This window comes from Diceros bicornis, chromosome 13, assembly GCF_020826845.1.
Source record: "Diceros bicornis minor isolate mBicDic1 chromosome 13, mDicBic1.mat.cur, whole genome shotgun sequence".
Lineage (NCBI taxonomy): Eukaryota > Metazoa > Chordata > Mammalia > Perissodactyla > Rhinocerotidae > Diceros > Diceros bicornis.
In genome coordinates, this window is record NC_080752.1 from 23708969 (window position 1) to 23728365 (window position 19397).

Sequence of the window (19397 nt, forward strand, 5' to 3'; positions counted from 1 at the left end):
GAGTTATGGAGCATCTGGGATTCATGCCTTGACCTTTCTTTCTAGAGTGGGCCCTCATCCACTGTGCTGCTTTCTACAGCACTGAGCACACTTCTTTACAGAGCCATACTTCCCCATGGGGTCTTGAAGAGCAGGGACTGCTGGCCTCTAGCACAGTGCTGTGTGTCTGTCCACCTGCCTTCTGACCTGTTGCTGGGTCAAGCCCCCTGCAGAGGGCTGCAAAGACACCACCCAGGCAGACATGACTGAGCAAGACGCACAGGCCTTTGGTTTCAGAGATGCCAAGGCCACCGTCCTGAGGAAGGACAGTGTCCTGGGAAGTCCCTATCCTCAGGTGGTACGAGCCTTGCCCAGATGCTCAGGCCTGTCCTTCTCTGAGCCCCTTTCCTGCTGAGGCCTCTCTCTCCTGCTGAGCCCGGGTCTAGAAGACTGGCCCTGGGAACTGGCCCTGGGAGACACCTCACATCGGCGTTTCTAAAGGGTTCGTAGACAGAAGGTGTCCAGGAAGTACCAGCCAGAGGAGTTAACCAGACAGCCTGAGGTCAGTGGCCAGACCAGCTAGAGCTGGCTCCCGGGCAGTGCCCCTCTTTTCTGAGTGGGAGAAGGGGTAACCCCCATCCCCAGGCCTTCACCGCTGGATCTTCTGTGCCCACCTTCTCTCTCCACCTCCCCAGGTCTGCAGCCCTCCTCCTTGCCTGCACATCTCCTTGTTCGCAGGCAATGGCGGCCGGACAGCTGAGCGCAGAGTAGGGTAGAAGCCATAGGCTGGCTGGGGCAGGAGGGGTCTGGGACGAGGTAAGGAACGTGGGCTGGGAGTGGGGCCAGAAACAGGATGGGGACCTGGGTGGGCCCACCGTGGTTCCTGGGGTCCTGGGCTGTGCGTGCACGTGTGCGTGTGTACACATGTGTGCACGTGGGTGCATGTGTCAAGATTACACTGACTGTGCTGGGAACGTGGCCGGAGCTCAGCTGAATGGAATGCACAGCCGTCACCCACCCAGTGGGCAGTTGGCTCTCCTGGATGAAAAGCTGTGCCCTTGACCATGGGCTCGCTTGCACGGCAATGGCCACCACGCTGGACCGGAGAGGGTCTCACATGGAAACAACGCATCATTGGCCACACGAGAAACAACACAAGAAAAACCGCCATGTGTCTTTTTGGAGGCCAATCCTCAACGCTGGCAATAGTTTCTCTCACTAATATTTGGTCCCGGAGAGCCCCAATTCACCCTTGTGGAAAAGGCAGTCCTGTTTGGATCAAAAAATAATTAGGAGGGCTTTAAGTGGGGGTTTCAAGTGCACATTTAATTTACACTGATTAACAGTCATATGCTCAGTCAACACCAGCTGAATATTAAGCTCGCGCCAATGAGGAGCGCGGGGCACATGGTTACACGGAAAACTCGGTAAACACACTGTTTCTACAACCAGCAATTATTTTACTAATGTGCAGCACTTGTTCTACAACATTCAGGTTACGACGTGCGGGTCTACACGGAGGCCCATCCTCGGGAACTCGGAGTGCACGTGAGGCCGGGAGTCGGCCTCCTCGGGTTCCGCTTTGAAGAAAGCTGCAGATTCTGAAGCCATTGGGCTGACAAACAAAAACATAAAGTGAAATCCTCCTCGGATTCCTTGCCCCTTCCAGCCCTGTCCTGGTCCCCGAGCTCTTTGTCTGTGAGTTTCTGATTTTAGAGCCGCCGTGTCCCACTGGGCCAGCGCTGCTCCCCTGCCTGTGCGGCTGCCTCGGTCTCGGGGACCTGCCAGGGCCTCGCCTGTGATGAGTCATTAGGATCCGCCGTGGCCATCCACCACCGTGGCCCTAAACGGGCTGATGGGGGCTATCGCCACAGGCTGGCTCACTCTCCCTCAGGGGGAACAGACACTTCTTGGTGGGGGCTCTCGTCCCAACCAGCGGGCAGTTACAGGGGACAGAGCTGTCTGTGCTGCCACGGCGGCCTTTTGCATTCTCCATGAATGGCTGGGACCTTCAGGGAGAAAGGTGCCACGTGGGGCATTGTCCGAATTGGCTGCAGCCATCAGCAGCATGCCCGTCCAGCTCCGGAACCCGGCCCTCCCGGCCCCACAATCTCGTGACCCCTTACGTCCGTCTCTGCTGGCTTCAGGGGCTTTCTCCCCTTTCCCGCTTCCTGACCCCCTGATGGCCCCAGCTGGGTCCCCGGTGTTTTCAGGTCCCCCAGCACAGGCACACCTGTTACAGCCTCACGCCCACTGTGCGGCATCCCTTATGCCAGCGTGGGAAGACAGTGGTGCCCAGCGTGGGGAGGAGGCCTGGAGCCCAGGTTAGGACTCGCACCTCCCCTTGCCGCCCCCCAGCCACCCTCACCCACTTCCGTCAGGAACCCAGGGGACGAGTGTGGCGAGGGCAGCTGGGCAGGGCCTGGGAGCAGCATTTACCAAAACTGCTGCAAAATCAGCCTAAGTATGAGAAAAAGAAACCCAAATTCTGTCGTTAAAGAAAACCCCACACACTAAAAAACAAGCCTTTCGTTGGTGTGGGTGAAGGGAGGTTTCCCGTGAATCGACTCCTTCGTCCCTTGTAGAAATAAACTCTGCTCCTTCCCCAACCCTGAGCCCCCCGTGGGCTCCACGCAGGTCTGGCAGCGTGGGGTCTGGAGCAGAAATCCGATGTGAGCGGGGCTGGCAGCCTTCCTGACCCCCGGCCTCTTGGCTCTACTCCAGGAGCCCCCAAATGGCAGGGCTGCTGCCCTCCCTCCAAATTTCCCGAGGACAGTCCCTGGAAGAGACCTCTGGAGACCCAGAGCTGGCTCCTAGCTCTCCCGGTGGCAGTTGAACAGCCAGCCAAGGCAGGTGGTGGGACAAGGCTGCAGCTCCTTTCTAGGAGGGTTTTAAAAGAAAATAAATCGGGGGAGAGAAGGCCCAGGCTGCGAGGCTTGGCCACGGCTGCCATGCCGGCTGCTCCCCATTAGCATCGTCTCGAAAGGCCCCTGGCTGGGGTTCGCAGCTAGGGCCCCGCTATCTGTGTTGTGGCAGCTATGCCGTCCCCACATTTTCACAGTGGTGTTCTCTCGCGGAGAAGAAAGGGGGCCCACTCCATTGTTGGAGATGCACTTGTTCCCGCGCTGAGCACCGTCCATCTGTTTTCCCCCTTCCTTCCTCCCATAGGAGCGGGTTTCCTCCACCCTCCCCGGCCGCTCCCAGCCCGCCCTGGGCCTCGCCGTCGCGGCTCCTGAAAAATGAGATCATTTCAAACTGCGCCGTTTCCCACTTTGCAAAATGTGCCTGTGTTTGGGGGAGCAAATGTTTCGTCTTTTATTTAAATAAAACCTCGGTGGTTGGAAGGCTTTGGGATTTGGTGAGAGTCCAGGCCGACCTCAGCTCGGGGACGGAGCTGGGTTTTTTCCTTTCTCTGACCCTCAGGTGCCGAAGCCCCTCCTCCCTGAGACTTGTCCTCTTCTTCAGAGCTGTTTGGTGTAATGGACTTCCTTAAATTAATAATGCGTAGAAGGAGATTTACAACACGAAGCTAAAATATTGTCTCTGCCTTTTATTCATGCATTTGTCACTGTGGCCTCTAATCGAGGTGCTCAGAGCAGGGATAAATAAGGAAGAGAGAAAACGCTCTGTCATAATCCAGGACCATTTGCAAATTCATCACCGATATTCCTGGAGAAGGAAAGACAGAGTCGATGACAAATATTCCGCAGCGCTAATATATCTCGTTGACTTCCTCTCCCATTATTCCGATAACCTACTTGGGCTGTGATAGAATGAGGGGCTCTGGCTGCCCCAGCAACAGATGGGGCCGGCCCAGGCTGGCTGCACGGCTCCCAGGCCGAGGAACAGTTGTGACGGGCTTGAGTGGGGCCTATTTGAATGTTAATTGTGATCAATTTGATTTTCGGTGGCTTTGGGGGAAATTATTCCTGGGAGGAAATAATCAGAGATGATTTCTGCCGCAAACCCCCACGAGTATCTCTCTGCAGAAGAAAAAATCGCTGTTGCTTCTGTTTTTGTGTCTAGGTTTGTTTAGGTCAATGACCATTATTAAAAAGAAGTGGCCCAAACTCAAATCAATAGCCCCCAAAAGAGGCCTAGGATGTTTTTCTGGTTTGGAGGGATTTCGTTTCTTTGCTGCGTCTGCATACTCCCGGTCAGGGCACGAGCTGTGTGAACAGAGGCTGTCTCTCTGGATGGGTTTGGACGGAGGCTGTCTCCCTGGATGGGTTTGCACGGAGGCTGTCTCCCTGGATGGGTTTGCACGGAGGCTGTCTCCCTGGATGGGTTTGCACGGAGGCTGTCTCCCTGGATGGGTTTGCACGGAGGCTGTCTCCCTGGATGGGTTTGCACGGAGGCTGTCTCCCTGGATGGGTTTGCACGGAGGCTGTCTCCCTGGATGGGTTTGTACCGAGGCTGTCTCCCTGGATGGGTTTGAACTGACAAGAACTGGGAAGGGGAGAGAGAAATATGCTTTGAGAGATTTTTCTCTGCCCCAGGCGGGTTGGACCCATTCAGAGGAGCCTCGGTCCCGCTCTCAGCTCGGTCCAGACTTGGGCTCCTCCAAGCCCAAGGGGGAAGGTGGCGTAAGAGCCTCAGGTCAGAGCCCAGACCTGCTCCTGGGCATCAGGCGTGGTTTCAGCACAGGGTGGAAACCGCAGCCGGGAAGTGGCTTCTCCAGGAGCCTCTGCACCACCCATGTGGCCTCCGGGAACCAGGAGTGGGTGTCAGCTCTGGGGAAGCCTCCAGCTCCCTCGGGGCAACCAGTGGTTTCCAGAGTGTCCAGAGGGAGCTGATGAGGTCGGGGCCCCGATGCTGTGGAGTTTACACTGTGGTGCCATGCCATAGGTCAGCACGTCTCTGGGCAATGACAGGGCTGGGGGTGGGCAGGAGGGGCAGCCTAGAGACCCGAGAGGCAAATGCCTGCCCAGAGCTGGCCACAGCTGCCCCGTCTCCAGGCTGAGGTCCCAGGGCAGGCACTTCAGCACCTACCTGGTCAACCTGCTTTCCGAGCTAGAAGTGCAAGGTCACTGGGCACTGTCTGAGCCCCAGCAACTGTTCAGGCCCCAGGGAGGGTGGCTGGATTCAGCAGGTGGAAAATCCTGGATGCCCAGTTAAGTCTGAATTCCAGATAACAGTATATAATCTTTTAGTAGAAGTACGTACCAAGTACTGCATGCATTTTACTGTATTTATTGCATTTGTTGTGTTTGATTATTGTATTTGCTGTATTTTCTCTGGCAGCACCCCCCAGGCTCCATGCGCTGCTGTGACCCTGCCCGAAATAGAACAGGGTGGGGAGAGGTCTGATTCCTGTTGACAACAGACTCAGCTAGATCTAGTCTTTGGTGGGACAAGGTCCACTGGGCAGAAAAGGGATTGCAGATGGCAGAGAAAGAGATCACGGCTCACAGGTTTTAGAGAACTTCACGGTCCTCGGCCTGTTCCCTGGAAGGAAGAGCGTGGCCTGAACAGACTTCTGAAAAGTTCCCGATTTGGCCATGAGGGACAGGCACCCTGTCTGCGGCTGTTCCAGGGGGCTGTGTGTGCATGTCTCCCACTGGGCGCTGAGCTGAGGTGGCCCCGGGACATGACACCCCGGTGGGCAGTCTCGGGGTTGGTGGTGCTGTGGGACCCTCCCCTGGTAGCCGTGCGGCCAGCTCCCCTCCTGCCCCTCCCGTGGGGGGCCCATCACTTCAGCATCGAGAACTGCTTCTCCCACCTAAACTTTTTCATAAATTATGTCATATATTATAAAAATTATGAAATTATAAAAATAATGAATGCTCATTGTAGAAAATACAGGCATATTTTTAAAATTAAGATCTCACATCCCACAAATCTCACACATGGTAGAGATACCATTTGGTGTATTTTTTCAGCCTTGTGTGTTTGTCTGTTATGTGTATATATCCGTATATATAAAATATGTGTGTGTATATAGTATATATAATACTATATAATATATAATATAATGTATAATATATTAATATGTAAATTATATAATTATTATATATGTAAATTTAATATACAAATTAATTTGTCTCGCTATATAAATATGTATATGGACACACACACAGACACACATATATAAATTATTTCCTATACCTCACACTGACAGGCAGTCACAATTCCTCCAAACCTTTGACATCTAACTTGCCCGTCTGTGTGGGCAGCAGCCACCGCCAGGCGGGCCCTCGCTGGGACAGTACCCTTTCTGGTTTGTCGATTCACGTTCTCCGTCAGCAAACCCAGCGGCATCCTGAGAGGCCCAGCGATGACGGCAAAGATGAAAACAACAAAACAAGTAAAACGTGGGTCTGGTCCTCAAGGGGGTTACTTTCCAGAAGAGCGAACCAGACCTAATTCGAATTTTAAAACTCGTCTTCTGTCAAAAATATGCCACGATTATTTAAATGAGAGGCATTTAAATTTTTTTAAATGAGAGGCATTTAAATTTTTTTAAAGACATTTTTTTAACCTATACCTAAGCCACTGATGTTTCCTGTTTTCTGCTGGGTCAGTAAAATTCTAAAATTGGTATTTTCTTTAAAAGCTGAGAAGGCATCTCCAATTCTCCTGAGGCCCGGAGGAAGCTACGACTTTACGATCCGATCGTAACAGGTGCCACCAGCTTTTGTGAGGAAAAGGAGTCTGAACTTAGGGTTTGTTAAATATTTTTCTTTAAAAAGTGAGGCAAGTTAGCCCCCGCCCCGCAACGGACCTGCAGGATCAGGATCCAGCCTGCAGCCCAGGCATGGCCCGGGGCCAGCCTGAGAGGGTCCCAGCAACGGCCCGGGACCTACTTACACTAAAAATTTGCCCGTTGTTTATCTGAAGTTCAAGACTGACTGGGGGGCCTGTATTTTTATCTGCTCAGCCCACTGCCCCAGGATGGAGACTTCACACCCCTGGCCTGCATGGTGCTCGCCCAGGGCGGCCCTGCGTGTCCAAGCTCCCCGGCCCCAGGTCCCACCGCAGCACACAGAGCTGGGGGGCCCTGCAGGGATCGGCCCCCGGGGACCCCGGGGTGAGGCTGGGTCCTGCCTTGGGCTGTCTGGACGGCTGGGAAGGCAGCAAGTGACTGCGGCAGGGTGAGGGGCCTGCACTGGACTTCACACCCCACACCCAGAGTCTGGGTCCCCTTGCACGGCCGGTCTGATGGGGCAGCTGGAGATGCCAGGTCCTGCGCCCCTCCCACCCCCGATGAACTTGAAGCATTCATGGGGGGCCTGCTGTGTGCACAGCGGCTGCTTGGTCTTGCAGAGGACATGAGGGATGAGGACCCTGGAGGAACATCCCCGCCTGCCCCCCGCCCGGGTAAGAGTGACTTGAGGGGAGGAGATAGAGAACCGCCCGGTGCCCAAGGAGCAGACGGGTCCACCTTTCCCGTGCCAAGGTGAGGGGAGACCTCCGGAAATAGCCTGGTTCAGGATGTCCCTCTTGCTCAGGGTCCTGGAGCCGTACTCCCCCCTTCTAGCAACAACAAGACCCTGATAGTTACTGCTGACCAAAGATGCCGGGCGGATTGCTCAGCAGTAATTGCCTAGTTTGGTTTTCCTAGTTTCACTTCCAGATGGGATAGGCTCAGAGAGGTCAAGCACCCTGCCCGAGGCCACACAGCCAGGAAGAGGCAGAGCCAGGTCTGAGCCTCTGTCTGTGTCTCAGGCAGAACTCCCCGAGGGTCTGTGGCTTTCCTTCTATTTTCTCCTATTCCCATGACGATGTTGTCCCTCTATTTTCTGAGACCCTAGAAGGGAGAGAACATGCAGTGAAATTGATAGTCCCTCTTGATGCTCGGAGTCTTCTTCCCCATCACCAACAACCTGGATGGGTGAGGGAGTGGACTTCCTGGTACCCAGAACCCCTCCCTCCATCCTCTTCTGTCCCAAGAAAGACAGGGGTTCAAGGGGACCCACCGACAGGTGAGGGAGGTGAGCAGGAGGGAGGTCAGCCAGGAATGTTCCAGAAGAACAAGATTGTTTTCAAAGTTTCTCAAAAGATGGCAGAGGAGGACTTCAGAGCTCCCCAGAAAAGACACACAAAACCACGCTTGAAAGTGCTCCCGGGAAAGCTGATTGAGAACTTGGCCCCGGAGCAGCCGAGGGTTCTTTGTTTGCTGGTCACAGCCACACCAAGTACAAATGGAGGTGCTTTCCCACATCTTGTCAAAGCGCGGCATTTCCTCTCTCCTCTCTCCTCCGGCTGATTAGCGGGTCGGGCGATGGCGTGAGGACATGTTGGGGTAGGAGAATGGGGGTCATTTTGGAAACCCTCTTTGTGGATGGGTCGGGAACAGGGAGAAAATGAATAGTTATAAGCTCATTTCCATAGAAACTGTCTCATTATCATGCTGGCTGCCCGCTGGACGAGGCAGGGCTTCCTGCCAGCAAACCAGCTCCACAATGAAGTGTCCCCTGCCTGCCCGGCTGCCAGAGGAGCCGGTCAGGAGAGATGGCTCCCAACCCCAGCCGGCCCGGCACAGAGGGACGGTCAGGGTTCCTTTTGTCTTGAAATATCAGACATCCGTGTGGGGATTTTCCTCGGCATATAAAAAATATAAGCTAGCCCGTCCAGCGATGAGGAGAGTGCCACTGGGGTCGCTGCTCTCGTCACAAGATCGTGTGTCTCTGTCTTACTGCAGGTTTTCACCGGATGCCCTGTGAGCACATCTCCCAGGGCCGCTGAAGACGTTTGACAAAAGAAATTGGAACAGTTAGGTTTAAAATCACTTCCTGGGCCATGCCCTTTGTGTTCTTAGTGACACGGCCCTGTACCCTCGCTCGGGAGGCACTTTGTCACCGAGGTTTGCAGGCCGGCAGATTTACTCAGGGGCTGTTCGAGCGGCTTCACTCCTCCGCGAGCAGACTCCGGAAAAGCTGCCCCGTGTCGGGAAGCCCTTGCTTCTGTCCCTTAGACACCGCGCTCGCATGTGGCCAACTCCTTCCGGTCTCGTGCAGAGGCGCGTTCCGCTGGATTCATCACCACCAACGCATATAGCCAGGTCTGGGAAGGGGGAACAGGTGTCTGATCTGGGAAGGAAGCACGATTTCTTCTACTGAAGATGGGAACCACCGCCGCAGGAGGAGGCGGGGTGCTTTGAAGAAAGAACTGGCCTGTTTGTTTTTTTTAATTGTGGAAAATGGACATCAGATAGCATTTGTCATTTTAACCATTCGTGAGTGTGCCGTTCAGTGGCATTTAGTAATTCGCACGCTGTGTAACTATCACCACTGTCTAGTCCCAAAACTGTTTCATCGTCTCCAACAAAAACTCTGTCCCCATTACACAACAAATCCCCATCCCCCTACCCCAGCCCCTGGCAACCTCTGTTCTATTCTCTGTCTTTATGGATTTGCTGGCTTATGTTTTTAAGATGGAACAGCTTATCCTGGGGAAGCAAAGATTATCTAAACTCCTCCGAGATCCACGGGATCAGGCGCCCGTTTAGAGCAGCCTCACACTTCTCGGGGTCGTCGTCTGTATGCATTTATTAATCGCCCGTTTACCCTGGTTTTGTGAGAGGCCTGTTCAGACAGAAATGACCTGCCCCCGGGAAGTGAATAATTTAGGACTGACAACAGTGAGCCGGCAAACAGGGAGACGTGTGCTGCCCTGGAGAGAATAAACCCTGACGGGAGCGTGGGGAGGCCTGACCGTGTATGGGGAAATAGACTAATAACACGAACAGCGTGGGGGGCGTCGGGCCTGGGTCTGAGCTCTGCTGTCTTTCAACCTGCAGTGTCATCCTACGAGGTAGGGACTAGGTGGTCCCGTTTTACAGGCTCGGACACCCAGGCAGCAGGAGGTCAAGGGTCGAGGGTCAGCACAGCACTTTCCAGGAGTGGCGGCAGGGCCCCGGGATCTGTAAACACAGCTTCTAGAATGCTTTAGGAGTGGGGGCGCGTGTGGAAGCCCCCGGCATGTCCTCTGTGGGTGTTTTAAAGAAATGTCAGCTCTGCTCAGCCCCTGCTGGCCGGTCACTCAGCACAATTGAGTGTCCAAACTGTGTGTCCAACCCAGTGGCCTGAATGAACCCTTTGGCAGTCTTGCACACAGTAGGTGCTCAATAAAAAGTTCTGCAGCAAAAGCTGTCAATTAAATTAATGGATGTGTCAGTGTCCTGGGGCTGCCGTAACAAGCGCCACAGACTGGGCTTAAATAACAGAAATCTATCGTGTCTAAGCTCTGGAGGCTGGAGGCTCGAGATCCAGGTGTAGGCTGGGCTGGCTCCCTCTGAGGCCAAGAGGGAGAATCCGTCCCAGGCCTCTCCCAGCTCCTGGGGGTTTGCTGGCATCCTCGGCGTTCCTTGGCTTGTGGACACATCACCTGATCCCTGCTTCATCTTCATGGGGCGTTCTCCCCGTGGGTCTGTGTCCACATTCCCTCTTCTTATAAGGACACAGTCCTCTGGGGTTAGGGCCCACCCCAATGACCTCATCTTAACTTACCTACTCACATCTGCAAATAAGGTCACATTCTGAGATGCTGGGGGTTAGGACTTCCACACATGAAGTTGGGGAGACACAAGTCAACCTACAACAATAGATAGGTACCTGACTTCATCCCGCATGGCACCATCTTTCCCTGGCACCTCTGGGGGAGGTCTGCCCTCCCAGTCCTTGGCCCTGCACCTGGGTGCTGTGGGTGCCTGGACACCCTCCCTGCCCTCTGTCTAGCTACCTCGCCATCCCCTCTGAAACAATTGTGGGTGAAAATCACTGTGGTTGGGGCGCTCGCCCACTGTACCCTGAAACCTGCGTCTTTTGCAGACCCCAGAGGCCTCTGCCCCGGGGAACTCTGTGCCACTCAGATGGCCGGCCAACAGCTTAAGTATAATGTGTGATAAACACAGGAGACCATTCTGTTTTCGAGGTTTTCTGAGGTTTGAAAGGTGATTTACAATAATTTTAGGTTGTCCTAGGGTTGGCGGACAGTGTGACAGCCAATTCGAGAAGACAGGGTTCTTTAAATGGAACGATTTCGCTTCCTTGTTTCTAATTTTTAGAAACATGATCAATGTCAGCTGGCGAGGTTGGGCCGACAGCTTCCGGGAATGATTTTTGCGCACGCGGCCGTCGGGGCTCACGGGTGAGGGCATCGAAGCCGTGGCCGCTTTGCTGAGGGAGAAGGGCTTCACTCTCAAAATTAGAAACCCGCACCTGGTCTCCCTTTAGCCAACACGCAATCCCGTAAGCAATCTGCTGATCAGACAGAAAACTTTTCCGCTGTGTAGCCGGCTAAGTGTGTCTGGAAAGGATGGTTTGAAGCGTGAGGAATTGCTAGCTAAGTGCAGGTGGCAGGCGGGTAGCCTGAAAGGGGCGTGGGTGAGCAAGGTGACCCGCGAGAGAAATGAGGTCGTGGCAGTGTTTCAGTGGCACCTGGCACAGGCCTTGCCGTGTTGACAGGATAAGACACCAGCATGGGAAGCAATTCCACGGGAGGGGCCGTGTTGGGGGGCTTCCCAACTTCCCCCTGGGAAACGGGGGTGTGGGGCTTCACCTGCAGAGCTCTGGGGCATGCCTTCACCTTCCAATGGGCCGCCCAGCTGGGGGAGTGGGTGGGGCACAGACTGCCGCCTGGACATCTGCCATCTCGGGGAGCCCAGTGGGCCCTGCTCCTAGCCACCCCCCCATATTTTGGGCCATGTGCGTGTGCCTGTTCCCCAGCCGTGCAGAGCAGCATCTCTCCAGAGGCCCCCACCACCCCCATGTTCAGTCATCTTTGGTTATTCGATTGGCCCTTATGTCTGTGACACCGCGGGGAAGAGTTTGTGCCTCTGTGCCAGGTGGCCCAGCCCATGAGGAAATGCTCAGACGTGGCTCGAGGCCTGTTGGGGTCAATGGCAGAAGCTCCAGGGCCCCCGCTTTGCTGAGCCCTTCCTAGAGGGGACTTGTCTCACAGGCAGGCAGTCTCCTGGAGTGAGCACCCACCTGGACTCAAGGATGGGGGTTCACCTGGGTTTGGGGATGAGCGTTCACCTGGACTCAGGGATGGGGCTCACTTGGACTTGGTGATGGGGGCTCACCTGGGCTCAGGAATGAGGGCCCATCTGGGTTAAGGGATGGGTCTCACCTGGACTCAGGGATGGGCGTTCACCTAGACTCAGAGATGGGGGTCACCTGGGCTCAGGGATGGGGGCTCACCTGGGTTTGGGGATGAGGGCTTACCTGGACTCAGGGATGGGGCTCATCTGGGCTTGGGGATGGGGCTCATTGAAACTTAGGCATAGGGCTCACCTAGCCTAGGGGTTCACCTGGACTCAGACTCAGGGATGGGGGCTCACCTGCTTCAGGGAATGGAGTTCACCTGGACTTGGGGATGGGGCTTACCTGACTCAGGGATGGGGGCTCACCTGGACTCAGGGATGGGGCTCACCTGGGCTCAGGGATGGGGCTCACCTGGGCTTCGGGATGGGGCTCACCTGGACTTGGGGATGGGCCTCACCTGGACTCAGGTATCAGGCTCACCTGGGCTCAAGAATGTGGACCCGTCCTTTCCCTGTGGCTGGACCATGCATGTTGTTGAAAGCTCAGCAAAATGCAAGTTGAGCAGCACCTTGGGAAGGGGCTTCCGTGGGCGTGCAAGGGGGGCCGGAATGGCGGATGGAGCCCCCTCTTAGCCCCTGGTCCTTCCTGTGTCTGGATCTGAGTGCTACACTGCAACCTCACCTTGCTTTCCGTTTGGCTGAAATTCATTAACTGCCAGGAAATCATGGATTTCCAAACCCAGCTTTTCCACAGCCTTCCACTTAGCAGAGAAAATCAAATTGATCCAAGCAAGTAACGAGAAACAGCTCCTGCAGAGCCCCGCTGAGAAGCCGGGCTGTGGCTCTCCCGCAGACAGAACATGGCGGAGACTCTGCAGGGGCCTCCAGGGGGCCCACCAGGTGTGATGGGCCAGGTGTCTGACCCTGGTGGACACCCTCTGAAGTGTTATAAGAAGGCCTGTGGATGATTCTAAAAGGAGAATGAGTTCCCCCAGGCCCACAGCGGCCCTGTTCAAATGCACCGCCAGGCACCCAGCTGCCTCTGTAAGCCCACTTGGTTTGGGCTCCTGTTAAATGGGGCCTTTGGGGGGATACAGCCCAGGAGCATTTCACCGGTGGCCTGTGCCCTTCTCCTTAAAAGAGAAAGAGCTCATGTTTTGGAAGCCCCCCGTGCATCGCCAGAAACCGGCGGCCTTGCCCCTGGCAGGCACTGGCCAGAGCCTCCTTGTGTCCCGGGGTTGAACCCAGCGCCCAGCACTGTGCCCTGAACGTGCTCAGAAGGTTGGGAGAGAAAGGCCGAGCCCGGCAGGAGGTGGATAGACGTAGGAGTTGTGCCCAGGGCAGGTTCTTGGCCTCTCTGATCTCAGGTCTCGTCTGTGAAGTGGGACAATCACCAGGCCAGCAGTTTTTGGTGCTATGTGCTGGGTGTGCTTAGAAGCCCCCCACAGTGTTAGCTCATTTCATCCTCCTGGCGGCCCTGTGAAGCGGGCGCTATTGTTACCCTGCTGTATAGACGCTGCCACTAGACCCAGAGACCACATGGCACTTGTGGTCAAGGGCTAACAAGTACACACAGCCGGACGTGGTAGAATAAGGTTGAACGCTCTCCTCTAAACCACTGCTCGACCTACCTTTCCCCTCCTCCCACTTGGAAGAACCCCCAGGGTTTCACAGCGAGCTGATAGCATGTAGTGAGGGCTCAGTCGGTGCCAGTCTACACTGCACTATTACTACTACCAGCAGCGAGCTTGAGAAGGTGATGTTCCAAGGATATCATCAAGAGGAAAAGGAGGAGGAGGAGGAGGCTCTCGCTGAGAGCCCAGGGCGAAGGCTTGTGTCCCCCCCGGGCCTCCAGCCTGCGTGAGGAGCCTCCAGTCGCCCTTCAGGAGAGAGGAAATTCTGAAAACCATCTCATCTAGAGCCAGCCCGCCAATTGTCAGGCGGCAGGACTGGAGGCTCCCAGTGCTCGGGGAGTTCAGGCCCCGGGATGTGGATTCAGGCCGTGGCCCTATGTGGGCGATCAGGTTTAGGGACAGCCCTGGGGGCAGGGGCTGCAGGCAGAAGGAGGTCGGTCAGGGTGCTTGTCACCAAAGGGGTCACATGAATGCTCGGGGGCAGCACATCGTGAACCCTGGTGGACGGTGCCACCTCTCACGGCTGGTTCCCGCCTCCGGGGAACCGCCTCTGCCAACCCCCCACCCCGTTCGCGGGGAAACATGGCGCCAGCACCACACCAGTGAGCAAGTGGCTCTTTCCAATCTCGAAACAACCACGATGAAAGGAACAGGTGGAAAGATTGTTGAGACTTGTAAATCAGTCGCTAATGAGGAAAATTAGGAAATTTGCTGAGGCATAAAAAATGAGAAGTCCGGAGAAGGAAGACAAATGGGTGGGGAGTTATTCACTCCCCGACTCCCACCCCCACCCCCACCCTCGGGCTTTCAAACTCTGGTTTGGCCAGACTGAAATACAGATCTGACGACCGGGTTAATGGGAAGAAATTGGTTTAAAATGTAGCGATGATTAATTGGATTAATGTGGGAAAAAATGGTTAAAGTGGTGTCAGGGAATGAGCAGGGAGTGGGGCTGAGGAGTGGGGCCGGTGTTTACTGGGCCACCTGCCACCTGCCCGGCCTGCGTCAAGTGCTCTGCACATATCACGTCACTGGCCCCACAAGGACCTGACAGGTGGGCCCTGGTGCCCCTCCACAGAGGAGAAGCCCTGGCTCAGGAAGCTCCGTGAGCAGGTATGTCGTCCAGCCAACTCAGCCCGGGGGTGCTGCACGCACCCTCTGCTCGTCCCCCTCCCGGTGGCTGAGCCCTCGGGTTCAAAGGCCTGGAATGGGACCGTTTCAGGGGAATGGGAGGCTGCTGCCTATGGGTCTGCAGTCGCAAGTGGTGAGCTGTTCTTCTAGGACGGAACTCCCAGCGTGGGTCTGCGATGTCCAGCTGATGGGGGACCTGTGGCAAGCATGTGCCCGTTCCTGGGGCCTGTTCTCTCTGAGCCTCACTTGTCCCTAATGCTAAGTGGGGCCAGCTCGTGTACTACGTGAGAGAATGTTCTGCTCATCCTTATCAGCAAAGCCACGGTGTGTGACCTCAGGGGAAAGTAAACTTCATGAAAATCAGATTTCCAAGATCTGCCCAATTGAGCCCCGCCATCCTGAATATGTCAGTGAGAAAAGATTCTTTTTTTTTTTTTTTGTGATGAAAACTAGCCCTGAGCCAACATCCGTTGCCAATACTCTCCTTTTTGCTGAGGAAGACTGGCCCTGGGCTAACATCTGTGCCCATCTTCCTCTATTTTATATGTGATGCTGCCACAGCATGGCTTGATGAGTGGTGAGTAGGTCTGTGCCCAGGATCCAAACCTGCGAACCCTGGGCCACCGATGCGGAGCGCTCGAAGTTAACCGCTACACCACCAGGCTGGCCCTAGAAAATATTCTTGCAAAGCTCATCATGAACCAAAGGGAACACCCCATTAACCTAACTGAGGCCAACCCCGTGGCAGCTTTGTGGGGGCATTGGGGTCGGGGAGATGTTTGCATGGGGCCAGAGCCAGGAGCAGAGAGAGACCCAGATCTGAGAGACCCAGATCCTGGCCCCTGGCCAGGCAGGTCCTGGCTTCTCCGTGCCTCAGTTTCCTGATCCACAAAGTGGGAGTAATCACAGGTCTCGCTCCCAGGGCGTGTCTTGGGGAACAAGTAAGGTTATTGGCGTGAACCTCCTGGCGGGCACATCCGTGTTGGTCGCCATCTTGACAAGGAGAGTGACGGAGTGATGCGAATAATTGGGGAAGAAACTCAGGATGGCCCCTGCCCCACCTGCCCACCCGGGGCCCCCTCTGGCCGGCATCGGGATCCTGGGGGACAGGACGGAAAGGACCGGTGCCTGCTCCAGCCCTGGCGCCTCCAGAGCTGCGCAGGCCTCTCCTCTGGCTGCGGGTCCGGCGGCCGCGCTCGGGTCAGCAGCAAGCTCGCGCCTTTGTCAGCGTGATTAATAGTGGTGGGGATTGTCGTTAATTCACTGCCTAATGACTGCGGCCGGCGCGCTCCGAGTAATCGGGTGATGTATGTGGGGAGCGCCCACCTCATGGCAGAGGTGAAAATCATTTCGACAAGTCAAATATTGTCACAGGGAACAAATGGCTCTCCCTGTTAATAAAAATTAATGAATTTTTTTTCTTCCTTTCTTTTTTTTTCTCACCACTGGCCTGCTAAATGAAGCTGCAGAGCGGCTGAGCAGGGGGACGAACGTGGCGGAGTCAACCACTTTATTTGACGGTTAAAACTATAAACGTCTTTATTAAGGCGGCCAGAGGGCTGGAATGGGCATCGGGCTGGTGGTGGCCAAAGCTGGAGGCTGCTCTGGGGTGGGGGGCAGTGGGCAGCGCCTCCACGTCTGCAGGGGGTGAGCTGCCAGGGAGGGGCTGCTGCAGTCCCTGGCTCTCTGGCCGAGGGGACTAGGGCCACCCCCGCTGATCTCTGTCCCTCCTGTCTGCAGCCTATTACCGTCTGGGCAACCTCAAGGAGGAGAACAGAGGGAGCTGGGAGCAGGTGCCTTGGCAGTGCAGTGGGGAGAATCTTTTTGGCCTCCCAAGAGCTTAGACACAAGAAGGCACTTCCTGGTGGGGCACTGGGTAGCCCTGAGTCCCCATTCCTGGCTGCACAGGGATGGGGATGTCATGCTACCAAGGGGCTCAGCCTGTGCAACTCCCCACCCCTGGTTTGGTGGGGGTCAGGGCAGGGCAGGGAGTCAGCCGGCCTAGAGGGAGAGGGAAGTGGGGTGGAGGACGCTCGCCCACTTCCAGCAACAAGACGCCACCAGCCACCCCATCTCTAGGGCTGGAGGCAAATGGACACAGCAGCTCCCAGTGCTAAGGCCCTATTCTCATTCTGAGCAGCCAGAGCTGTCAGGAGCACAACGGAGGTTGCAGGGCAGAAGCCCAGGAGGAAAGGCCTTACCTCCTAGACCTCTGGCTGAAGGTGTCTCTAAGCAGGACCATTTCTCCTCCCCCTGCCCACCCTACCCAGGGCCTGGGCCCTCCCTGCCTGCAGCCCCCAAGAGAAGCCTGGGCAGGGGCCCCAGTTCCCCCAGGGAGCCAGGGCCTTCCAGGGGGAGGGGCAGGCACTCCGGGGCTGCTTTCTCTCTCTTGCGATTTTTATTTCGGAGCAACATTTGTTTACTCGTAGCGTGACTTGCTCCGGCCTGTGAATGGCAGCCACAAGCCCGGTCGGTAGGAACTGAAGAGATAAATATGTCTATAAATAGTTCGGTGGCGGTTGTCGGGGGTGTTTGCTCGGCGTTAACCCGTTCCTCCTCCGCGGTGCTGCCCAGACAGAGGGGGAGGGCAAAGCGGAGCCAGAAACCGCCACACGCATCCTCTTTGCTCCGCCAGCCCAGCTGAGCATATTTCGTCCCTGGGACATTTTGCCCCTGACAGGCAGCTCCTGGGGCCCCCCATTCAGAGCCTCCTGCGGGACCTCGGTCTCACGTCCCCAAACCCCCTGTACTCTGGCGGCCTGCAGCAAGCAGGCATGGCTGTCTTGGGACAGGTGACCATCCCCACCTTGGCCCATCCCCTCGGCACCCCATTTAAGGCTTCTGAGTTTGCAGAAACTCTGTGTTTGTGGGTGTTGAGGGAGTCCCTGCCCCACACCCATCCTGGCCACATGCTGAACCAGCTCCTGCCCTCTGCAGCCTGAGCAAGCCGACTCCCTTCTGGGTTCCTGCTTCCCTTCCTCCACCTGGAAGGATCCAGGACTCCACAGTGCCCTCGGGCCTTGCAGCCTCAGCAAACCTGGCTGGGCATGAGAGGAACCTGAGGACCTTCCGGAGAAGGAGGCATCCCCCGTCTCTGCGGTCACCAGGTCCTGCCACCAGCACAGCCTCCCAAAGCCCAGCTTGGTTGAGGGCCTCTCAAAATCCAAAATCCGCAGCTGCCCCCAGCCCCGGGGAGTAACGTCCTGTTCCCTGGGGATCCTCCAGGGCCCTCTGCCTCCATCTAATGGGCGCTCCCCTCCAGGAGAATGGGGTCCCGGTGTTCGAGGAGTGCACATGGGCACTGCGGGGTACCAAGGGATGCTCGATGACGACAGAGTCTCTGTGGTGCCTGGGCCCTGCTGACCACTAGTGTAGCCCGCAGTTGGTGTGCAGGCCGCCTGATGATCGTGCCATGGCAGTGCCGGGAACAGCGTCCCCACATGCCAGGAGCATCGATGCTCTGAACCTCCCAACGGGTTGGATGTACCCCTCTTACAGAGTGGGGGACTGAGGTCCAGAGGGCATTTGTGGGCAAGCTGGAAGGAGAGCCTGCTCATGCTTATAGGGCCCGAGAATCAGCTGGGATGGTAAGAGGGAGACCCCAGGATCTGGACGGAGATGCTCATGACAGGAACCTAGTTTCACTTTGGGATAATAGCCTAAAAGCACGCTGTGGACCCCAACAGGTCTCTGCACAGCTGTGATCCACAATAACCAAAAAGTGGAAGCAACCCAAGTGTCTTGACAGATGAATGGATAAGCAAAATGTGGTCCATACACACGGTGGAGTATTATTCAGCCATAAAAAGGAAGGAGATTCTGACACCTGCTACGACATGGATGGACCTTGAGGACATTATGCTCAGTGAGATAAGCCAGCCACAAAAGGACGATTCCACTCATATGCCCCTAGAGGAGTCAAATTCACAGAGACAGAAAGTAGAACGGTGGGTGCCAGGGGCTGGACGGGGGGCGGGGGGAAGTTAGTGTTTAACGGGCACAGATTTTCAGATTGGGAGGATGAGCACGTTCTGGAGACGGAGGGTGGTGATGGTTGCACAGCAATGGGAATGTGCTTGATGCCACTGAGCTGGACACTTAAAAATGGTTCAGATGGTAAGTTTTATGTTATGTGTATTTTACCACAATTTGAAAAGAAGCACACTGTGGTGTTGCCGGATGTGAGGTTACGAGCTGCTGTCTGGAGCCAACCTCCCTTGATATTTGAGGGGTCTTGGGGGCCGGGGCCCCCTCTGGCGCATTAACAACACGAGAGGTGAAGTGTCCGGGGACACCCCCCGCTCGGGCTGCCAGCACACGTGGTGCTTAGCACGGGGCCAGGGAGAGTCGGCTGTGATTGAGAAGAAAAACAGCGAGATTTGAGCAATCCGTGGGCTCCTTCACTGTCCCCAGGGCTCGGGGAAGTGGTGTGTTAACCAAGGAACAAAGAGAGGAAGAAAAAAGGCCAGATCACATCTCTGAAACAAAGAGGCTTTTACCAGGAACAAGCCTTGATAAAAATTACAGTGGCATCGCAGGCCATTCAGCGCCTGCCCGGGGCGATGGAGGCAGCGAGGAAATGGGGATGCGGAGCTTGAAATAGGAACACGCGTCCCCGGAGCATCGCGGATAAATAATCGTCTTAGAATAACGGCTTTAAGTAG

At 55.7% G+C, this 19397-nt stretch overlaps 1 protein-coding gene across 1 annotated transcript in view; it reads left to right on the plus strand.

Moving 5' to 3' along the window:
• The first annotated feature begins 241 nt into the window (after window positions 1-241).
• The window catches only part of PRDM16 (PR/SET domain 16), a 262764-nt gene continuing 243608 nt past the window's right edge, over window positions 242-19397 (plus strand). The window contains exons 1-8 of the mRNA XM_058553864.1: window positions 242-337; window positions 675-746; window positions 1696-1853; window positions 2193-2256; window positions 2338-2443; window positions 15844-15975; window positions 16474-16526; window positions 17439-17525. Of these exons, the coding sequence (XP_058409847.1) occupies window positions 242-337; window positions 675-746; window positions 1696-1853; window positions 2193-2256; window positions 2338-2443; window positions 15844-15975; window positions 16474-16526; window positions 17439-17525 (768 nt within the window). The remainder of the gene's footprint in view (window positions 338-674; window positions 747-1695; window positions 1854-2192; window positions 2257-2337; window positions 2444-15843; window positions 15976-16473; window positions 16527-17438; window positions 17526-19397) is intronic.